A 10,521-nucleotide genomic window follows, 5' to 3' on the forward strand; every position below is an offset into this window, starting at 1 on the left:
AAAAATTTAGCTTATATTTTATTTATATTTGTCTTTCTTTTTCAAATTCTTTTACCAATTCATGATTCAAATACAATTTTATTCATAGTATATTGATGATTACATTTATTTACTAAAAATTATACATTACCTCAAATCTTAGCATTATATTATTAGTAATAAAAATGAGCCAATGTTGGGACTCATTACTTTTAATAATGCTTTACTGAATACTAATTACATTTATTTACTAAAAATAATTTATCATCTTATATATTATCTTTATATTAGTAATAAAATTGACCGAGTGATGTAGTCCATTAAATTAATACAATGATAATATGTGAGACTATCATTCTCAAAAAAAAAAAAAAAAAAAAAATCAGTGTGTTTGGTTTGAGTTTTTTGGTTTTCGTGTTTTTTTTTTTTGTTTTTAGTGAATATTTTTAAAATTTTAAATATTTTTTTTTTACTTTTTTAGATGCACCTTACTTAAACGTATCTAAAAAGTAAAAAAAATTGTGAAAAAATATTTTAAAAAATTAAAAAAATTCATAAAAATATAAAAAATGTACTGAATTCTCGTTTTTTTTTTGTATTTTTGGTATTTAGTGAATTTTTAAATGATTTTTTTCATAATTTTTTTGCTTTTTAGGTATATTTATGTTAGCTATGTCTAAAAAGTAAAAAAAAAATTACTTAAAATATTAAAAAAATTTAGTAAAAACAAAAAAACATAAAAAATAAAAAAGTAGAATTTTCTAAAAAGTGTTTTTTGAGAATATACAATGACAAGTTTCAATTTATATTTTTTGATTATTGAATTATTTATTAAGTTATAAAAAGGAGAGTGCATATAGAAGAAGCATCATATCCAAAGCCCTCTCTACCACCCCACCCAATACTGGTGTAAGAATGGGTTTCTTACTATCCAATTATCAACTCACAATATGTATCCTCCTGTATTCCCTAATTTTCTGCTTCTCTTCTTCTTCTGCACATCTTTGCCATAATCACGAGAGCACTGTTTTGCTCCAATTTAAGCAACTCTTTTCCTTCAATTGCCCTGCTTGCGATTGCTCTGAATATTCTGCTCCAATCACTGATAATTGGAAAGAGGGTACAGATTGTTGTGCATGGGATGGGGTCACATGTGATAACACCACTTCTCATGTCATTGGCCTCGACCTCTTTTGTAACTGCCTATATGGTACCATCCATCCAAACAGCAGCCTCTTCAATCTTGTTCACCTTCAACACCTCGACCTTTCTTACAACAACTTCAATCACTCTCAAATTTTACCTTCATTTGGCCGTTTCACAAATTTGACCCATCTTTACCTCTCTTACTCCAATCTTTCTGGCCCAATACAATCATCGGAAGAAGAAGTTTGGCAAGGGAATAACTTCTCCAATAGCATTTTCCACTTACAGAAATTGCAGGAGCTGCGGTTAGGCGGTAACAGAGAACTCACAGGTAAACTTGCAAGTTTTATTAATGGAACTCTCCGGCACCTTAGGCACCTTAGGTCGTTGGATCTCTCTGAAATAGATTTCACCGGAGAGCTACCTAATTCCATCGGCCAACTTGAGTTCTTGGAGGAGCTATACCTCTTTGGCTGCCATTTCTCTGGTACGGTTCCGAGATCGCTTACAAACCTCACACGATTAATTTCGCTTGATCTTGGAGGGAATAACTGGATCAATGGTCAATTCCCATCTTCAATCGGCCATCTTAAAAACTTAGAGCAGCTATACCTCTATGACTGCCATTTCTCTGGTACGATTCCGAGATCGCTTACAAACCTCACGCGATTAATTTATCTTGATCTTTCATACAACAATTTTGAAGGCCCAATTCCTCAACTTTTTTCCAACTTCTCGCAACTTCAATCTATAGATTTCTCAAACAATCAACTAACAGGTCTCATTCCATCACCAATAACTGGCCTTCCAAATCTACGGTATCTACATTTAAGCAATAACTCAATCAATGGGACAATACCTCCTTCCTTGTTTCATCTTGTGAACCTTACCTCTCTTGATCTTTCATACAACAATTTTGAAGGCCCAATTCCTCGACTTTTTTCCAACTTCTCGCAACTTCAATCTATAGATTTCTCAAACAATCAACTAACAGGTCCCATTCCATCATCAATAACTGGCCTTCCAAATCTACGGTATCTATATTTAGGCAGTAACTCAATCAATGGGACAATACCTCCTTCCTTGTTTCATCTTGTGAACCTTACCTATCTTGATCTTTCATTAAATAATTTAAGCGACACTGTTGAGCTGGACACGTTTGCAAAGATTGAATATTTGAATTATTTGGATCTTTCAAACAGTGGTCTATCATTGACCTCCACCAACTCCACTCCCTCCTCTTTCCGAAACATTAGGACATTACGATTGTCGTCTTGTAACATATGTAAAATTCCTGAATTTCTGAAAACCCGAACGAAATTGTTGGAGGTGCTAGACCTTTCGAACAACCACCTAAATGAAGAACTCAATCCACTCTGCAATCTTCATTCTCTTACATATCTCGATCTGTCCAATAACCAATTTGTCGGATTAATCCCTACCTGTTTGGGGAACTTAATTGGAAATTTAACTTTGTTAATAAATTTGCAAGAAACAATTTCCATGGTAGCATCCCTCAAATATTTGGATATGCAAGCATGTTACAAGAACTTGACATTAGCCACAATGGATTGCAAGGGGTGCTTCCAAGATCATTGGCAAATTGCACGAACCTAGAAATTTTTAATGTGGGTCATAATTTCATAGAAGATGTTTTTCCATTTTGGTTGGAGAACCTGCCCCAATTGAAGATTATTGTCTTGCGAGATAATAAATTCCATGGTACCATAGAGCAACCAAGGAAGAGATTAGCCTTCACCAATTTACATATCATTGACATGTCTCACAATGAATTTACAGGCACATTGCCATCAGAATACTTTGAGAGCATGCATTCAATGATGATGGATGATGAAGACAAATCCTCCTTAAATTATATGGGCATTGGTTCTGGTTATTATTCGGTAACCATAATGAATAAAGGACTGGAAATGACACTCGTAAGGATCATCACCATCTTCAAAGCTATTGATTTCTCGCACAACAAGTTTGATGGAAAGATTCCCATATCTATTGGAATACTCAAAGCCCTCCGTGTCCTAAATTTTTCAAGAAATGGCTTCACAGGTCCGATTCCATTGTCCTTGGTCAATCTAACTGAGCTTGAGTCCTTGGATCTATCCCAAAACAAGCTATCTGGTAAGATACCTCAAGAACTAACAAGCTTGACATTTCTTGAGGTTTTTGATGTCTCGCAAAATAATCTAACTGGGATTATACCACGAGGCCCGCAGTTTGATACATTTTCAAACACTTCATATGGGGGAAATGCAGGCTTGTGTGGTTTTCCCTTGTCAAAGGAATGTAACACTCCCAAGGTAGCAGAATCACCATCTTCTTCAAGCCACAATTATAAATGCAGACTTGATAGTTTTGGATGGGAAGCAGTGTTGATGGGATATGGATGTGGAGCAGTATTTGGTTTGGTGATAGGAAGTTGCATCATTCGAAGGAAAGAAGAATGGCTTGCGAGAATTTTTAGAGTGAAAATGCGTCATCGGAAGAATAGATCAAATGTGGTTAGGTACCAATATGCACCAAGATGACATGTTCAGAACTGGAGCTTGTTTGAAGTCAAGGTACTACCATGTTTTCCTTTTCATTAAAGCTGTTTGTTTTTAATTTGATTGTGAACCATGATATCCCTTTTCATTTCCTACTTCTATGTTTTAAATTTGACGCACATGATTGACTGCTAGAATATATAGTTACATGCATGTATGTAAGTAGAAAGAGAATAGATTACATGAAGAAGAAAAAAAAAAAAACTCTTTTACAAAAATTGAATTCTCAACTCTGTAATTCTAATCGCCTAAAATAACAAATTTAGATCCAAGTCAAGGAGAAGAAAACAAAATGGTAAAATAATTCATGCTGACATTAGAAATTAGGAACTACATGTTTTCAATACGAATTTATATACATGTTTTCAAGTTAAGTTAAATTTTCACAAATAGGTGTTCATTCTTTCTTTGTTGATTTTAGTTTTGCTTTGATTTATATACATGTTTTTTCTTTTTTTCTTTTTTTCTTTCAAATTTTTGAATCTTTCTAGATTAGAAGCACTTGAAAATAATTATATATATATATATATATATTATATATGTAAAAAAAAAAAAACCTTCTAATACAAATTTTTTAAAGATTCACTAAAAATAAAATTTCGGAAAATGTGATTTTCTAGCATTTGCCAAACATGGATGGATTTTTTTTTTTATACATTTATTGTCAGCTAAATAAATTGTAACTAAGGTGGGCGTCGTGTAGTGCTAGGTTGTAATTCTGACATGTTATTTTGAGTTTATGTCAAAATTAGCTTAACACTAACACATTCCACCCGTTTGTTATATCGGCCCTGTTTGGTAGAACTGTGGGAAAGTGCTTATAGCTTATGCCTCAACAGCTTATAACTTATAACTTTCAGCTTAAGCTGTTTTCCAGCTTATTCTTAAAGCATCTCCTGCCCCACTCAAAGAATAAGCTGATTTCTGACTTCCAAAAAGCTATAAGCTATAAGGTATAAGCTAAACTAAACACATCAAAATAGCTTAAATTAAGCTGAAAGTTGAAATAAGCTGTAATTAAGCTCTGCCAAACAGGCACATTTTATTGTGTTATGTCATTTTAAGTCTATGTTCGATTTATGTTGTATTAACACGTCATATCAAAAAAATTATCCTTAATTAGAAGTATCGAGTGTATGAAAAAATTAAAAGTTTTCTTTACAAATTAAATTTAATGAAAAAAATCTCTACTTTATGAAAAAATAAATAAAATAAAAAATCTATAGATGAAATATTTAATTTTAACTCAATTTTATTTCCCTAATTTACAAAATTAAATCCTATGTTATATTTGTTTTACTTGATTACTTCTAAAATAGTTGACAAAAAATACATTTTTTTATATATATATTTTTAAATATTAGCCTCAAAATTTTAATTTAGTTTGGATGGAGTTGCATAAGGATTCAATAATATCATGATAATCTTTAGGCCCTGTTTCGAAAGGACTATTTGGGCTAAAATAGTCAATAAAAATAAAATAGGCTAAAATAACTAATAAAATAAAATGTCACATTCAATCCATAATTATTTTATTTTTTCTCTCACAACTATCAAATCTACTATAAAAGCAAAAAACAAGTATTTTTTCAAACACAACTTTTTAGCTATGCTAAAATAGCAAAAAAAGTCAAAAAGCCAACTAAAATAACTTACTTACTAAATGAGACCTAGTAGAAATAACATTACAATAAAATGAATTTGTACTATACATAATATTCTTCATAGCAAATGACACATGTGTTTTTGTATTTTAAAAAACAAAAAATTGAATAAATTGTCCAGGATATGCATAATATTTTTCATAATAAGAGCTTATTTCTATAAAAATAAAAATAAACATGAGTTATTTTTTAGTATAAAGAATTCAAAAATATCACAATGTGATATATACAAACATTACCACATTGATGATAAATTATTAAATATAAATGTGAGTTTCTTGAGTGGTCATGAAGACGATACTTAAGTGATAAGTTGAGTACGATTTTAGATTCGAATCTATGGAGAGATACTGACCTATGTTGCAATCTAATTATTAACATATTAACCGTTATCTTAAAAATAAATAAATAATAATAATAACTCAAAAATAAATTTACTTTTCAAATTGTAGAGATATGATAATTATTACATATGAATCAAATAATCAATTATTAATTACATATGAAACGCAATAAACCAATGATTGAATGGCATATGTATTTATGAGTTATAAATAATAATCAATTATTAGTTACAAATTTTGTAGTTCATAGTTATAGTCATTATGGTGTTGGTTATGATTTAGTTATGACCTATTATTGTTATTTTAGTTATGTTTGAAGAGGTGTTTAGTTATGCCTGAAACGATGTTTGGTTATGACTCAGTTTAGTATTGATTATGACTTATTGTAATGTTAGTTATGACCTATTACTATTATTATTTTAGTTATGAACAAAAAAAAATTCTTATGATTATGATCATTTTTTTAGTTCGGGCATTTGTTACGCCAGCATCACAATTATGATAAATTATATTTAATACACACCCCAAATAGGGGTCTGTATGGTAGAGGAACCCATACGAATTACATCTTAAGAGTTCTCTTCGAGGCCCAAAATTTCAGGTCCAACCATGTAGTGTTGCATTGCACCCAATCTTATTACCCAAAGCCAATACTTGAGAAAGCCCATACGATTTCTCATGATAGAAGAAAAATAGAAAATAACTAATAAATCTTATTTTTCTTAAAGAAAAATCATTAAGACATTTTGTATTAAGATAATTCAGTCATATTTTAAATAAATTATTTTGAAATAGTCCAACACTAGAGTAATACTATAAATTTTTTCACTTTTACCTTTTTCCATGGATATTAATTACATTTGTACTCATAACTTAATGGTCAAAAAATCATAAATAGGGTCTCAAAAATTATAATTAAGATTATTCACTCTATTTGGTTCTGAATTTGTAAAAATAATTTTCTGAGTTTTTAATTCTGTTTTTTTAGTGAAAGTTTTTAATGTTGTAGTCAATTTTATATTTTATTTTAGATGTGCCTAATAGATGTGCTTAAAAAGTAAAATATTTATAAAAAATCATAAAAATTTCAAAATATACAAAAAAGAAAACAAAAAATATAAAAATATACTGAATTTTTGTATTCTTTTATATTTTTTAGTATATAGTGAATTTTTTTTAAAAAATTAAAAAATTTTGTATTTTTTAAGCGTATCTTAATTAAATTGATATAATTTTTTTTTAAAATGAAAAAAATATTAATAAAATTCACAAAAAAAAAAACGGATGAAAAATCAAAAAAATTTTTTCAAATAAATAAAATGATTAACATGTCAACTTTTAGATCAATGCCTAATACATCAAAAAATTAATAGTTACTTGAAAAAAAATAATTCAACTGAAATTGCATAGAGTTTGGTAATATTCTATAACAATATTTGGCTTTTGCAATCACCTCATAAAGGAAAAATTGAAAAAAAAAATACGAAAAAAACCTAACAGGATCAGCAACGGAAATATTTTTATAAATATTGACTCTCTTAAATTAAATGTCGTGAGTATAAGAGGAATATATGATATTTAAGACTTCGTGGAAGTGTTTGATGCACAATATGACTGAATTGTTCTAATAGAAAATTGATAAAGGTTGAATAATTTTTTTTATAAGACTAATTTGTTATTTTTCCAAAAAAAAAAAAAAAAAAATTGACCAACGAAAATACAACCATAATCTAGAGTTTGTTTTTTGTTTTGTTTTATTAAAACAAAAAAGGTTTTGTTTGGTATTATTTTCTTCTTTTATGTTTTCATTTCTAGTTTTTTACTTTTAAAATAATTCAAAAAAAATTATGAAAATTAAAGGGAAAATAACAATTAAGTGGTAAATTTAAAAAATAATTTTAGATATATGATAAAATTTATAAAATTGCTTTTTAATGTTGGAAAGTTTATCATTAATATGTAAATATCTTTTTAAAATTATACTGAAATGAAATTCTTCCAAAATTAAACTCACTGTTTTCATATTATTTCAAGTAAATTACATTATATACCCACCCCTACACTTTATATCAATTTCATTTTGACTTCTCATTTTTCAATTATAACAATTTATTGTAAAAAATTTATAGTTTTGAAGAGGATAGTGATGTTTTTGACATGGTGAATTGTATACTGACCAACATATATATCAAGTTTTTAAATAATTTAATGTGTTTAATAAGAGAGTTGTGTGTTGAAAGATTTCGATGTGTGCAAATAGAGAAACTCCCAAAATGAGGCCATTCATAATAAGCAAAACTAATATAAAAATGAGATGATTTTCTCACAAAATTAAAAGTTTTTCTTGGCCTCATTTAGGGTAACTTACACCATTGGTCCCTTTAGTTTGAGTGATATTTTACTTTGGTTCTAGTCGTTTTAATTTAAATAATTTGATCTCTATAACTTTAATTTTATTGTAATGTGATCCTTTTATTATTTACCGTTAAAATTTTGAACCCAAAAAAATGAAGCAAAATTAGAGGAATCAAAGTAGTTTCTTAATAATTTTACATTAATCTTTCTAGTTTTGCATGTGATATTTTTCGTTTAAATTGTTAACGACGCATAACAAATAGGCCACATTACAACAAATAGAAAATGTAAAATTTAAATTGTGTAAATTAAAAATATAGGAATTAAAAGGACACTTCACTCAAATTATAAACACTAATCATATAATTTTTTCTTTTATTTATTATTAAAATTGACTCAACATACCACACAACATAATCAACTAATCACATGATCTCATGATGCTTATCACACAATGTGACCTTCCGCTCACCACTAGAACAATGATTTTATTTTTCGTTAGGGGTAAGCAAAGAATAGTAAATTCATAGTCTTGTTTTTTAATACAAGGTTCGATATTGAATCATAAAGTAAGTGAACCGCATTCTTTGATTTTATTAACGTTGTATTTAGTTGGGAGATTTGAAAAGAGATTTAGAAAAGGAAAGGGAAAATGTAAGTGAAATATGAATAAAATATAATTACATTTCACTTAGTTTCACACATTTTTTCTCTTTTCTTTTCTCTTTCCAAATCTTTTCCCAAATCTCACAACCAAATACAGCATTAAGGGTGTTCAAATTATTTAATCAACCAAAGAACTAAATAATCGAACCAAATTGACCACTTTAGACTGAGTTGGGTTGGTTTTTAAGGACATTGGTTTGGTTCTATTTTTCAAATCATCAAACCTATAAGATTGGATTTGCTTTTTTTGTTTAGGCCTTGCCTAAACCAAACTAGCCCAACAATCAAACCTAGATAATTATTTTTAAATTTTATTTATATTGATATGTCTTCATTTAATTGGTTTATTAAGTAGACTTGATTACCTAATAATTTTGTACATACAATTTTTTTTTAGGTGAAAGAAGGAAATACTAGAAGCTTGAATTGGATTTTGCAGTTGATTTAATTTGTATTGATTGTATTAATGGATATAGATTTAATTTGTGTAGTTATGTTTAAGTTTGAGTTGAATTTAATTTGTATTGTCTTCATTAAATAATATTTTGCTCTTCATGTGTGTTATGTTTAAATGTCAAAGATGTTAGGAAAATATATGAGTTTCCACAAGTAAATAAATCAAAAAAAAAATAAAACTAATGTGAAAAAATTCAATCAACAATGATACAAGAATTTTACGCGGTTCCCTCAATGTAAGGTACGTCCACGGAACTAAAATCTGATTCCACTATCAACTAAGAGTTTCCAAATGATACAAACGAGAAATAAATGGTCTCACAAACCACCCTTAGGTGAATTTCAAATAATCGCAAATAAATAGAAAAAAGATCTCACCAAAATAAATGAACAAATTGTTTTTGAAATAAATTGTAAAAGACCTAAAATAATAGACACAAATCAATTTCCACTTAAGTAGCCAAATATGCACCCAATGCAGCAGACACGTTTTGCGAGGGACAAAAACATCACCAAGCTCTGTATAGTAAACAACAACCTTAGTAAATCAAGAGCTAAAAATCACCGACGGCTGTTGCACACATCCGAAGAATAACAATACAAAAAAGTTATTGTTGATTCTTAGGATTTTTATCAAAGCCTTAACTGTCATCAAACATATTAAAAAATACTGATTGAACCTCCAAAAGTCAGATATAATATATATATAAATATATTATAATTAATATCAAATCAAATTAAATTTTTTTTAATAAATCAATTGAGTCTTATACTTCACTAAGGAGGTATACCCGACAATTCTCCCTCTACCACCTGAGGTGAAGACATCAACCATACCTGTCAAAGTTTGATACTTCAAATGTTTATCTCTCAACAAACTTTTAGTCAACATATCCGAAATATTATTATCTGTGTGAATCTTTTTGAGTTGTAACAATTTTAAATCTAACACATCACGAATCCAATGGTATCTTATATCAATGTGTTTCGATCTTGAATGAAAAGTGAAATTTTTAATCAAATGAATAACACTTTGACTATCACAATAAAGCACATACCTTTCTTGCTTCAAACCCAACTCTTATAAAAATTTCTTCAACTATAAATCTTCTTTGGAAGCTTCTGTAATGGCAATAAATTTAGCTTCAGTAATTAAGAGAGCAACACATTTTTGTAATTTAAATTGCCATGCCACAGTTCCCCTTACAAAAGTCATCAAATACCCTGAAGTAGATATCCTAGAATTAATATCACCGGCCATGTCGGAATCCGTGAACTCATCAAGTATCGGCTTACCATTTCTAAAACACAAACACACTTTCGAAATCCCTCAAAGATACCTTAAAA

The 10,521-nt window shown here is 28.7% G+C and overlaps 1 protein-coding gene across 1 annotated transcript; it reads left to right on the top strand.

Annotated features, from left to right (window-relative positions):
• Positions 1–852: 852 nt before the first annotated feature.
• LOC114264421 (receptor-like protein 6) lies at positions 853–3,758 on the top strand. The gene is given in 2 exon segments (XM_082898897.1): positions 853–2,609; positions 2,612–3,758. Coding segments are annotated over 2 exon segments (2,775 nt in total). The 5' UTR covers positions 853–894; the 3' UTR covers positions 3,672–3,758.
• Positions 3,759–10,521: the final 6,763 nt, after the last annotated feature.

Source organism: Camellia sinensis, chromosome 12 (assembly GCF_055761805.1).
Source record: "Camellia sinensis isolate YWXY chromosome 12, ASM5576180v1, whole genome shotgun sequence".
Taxonomy (NCBI): Eukaryota; Viridiplantae; Streptophyta; class Magnoliopsida; order Ericales; family Theaceae; genus Camellia; species Camellia sinensis.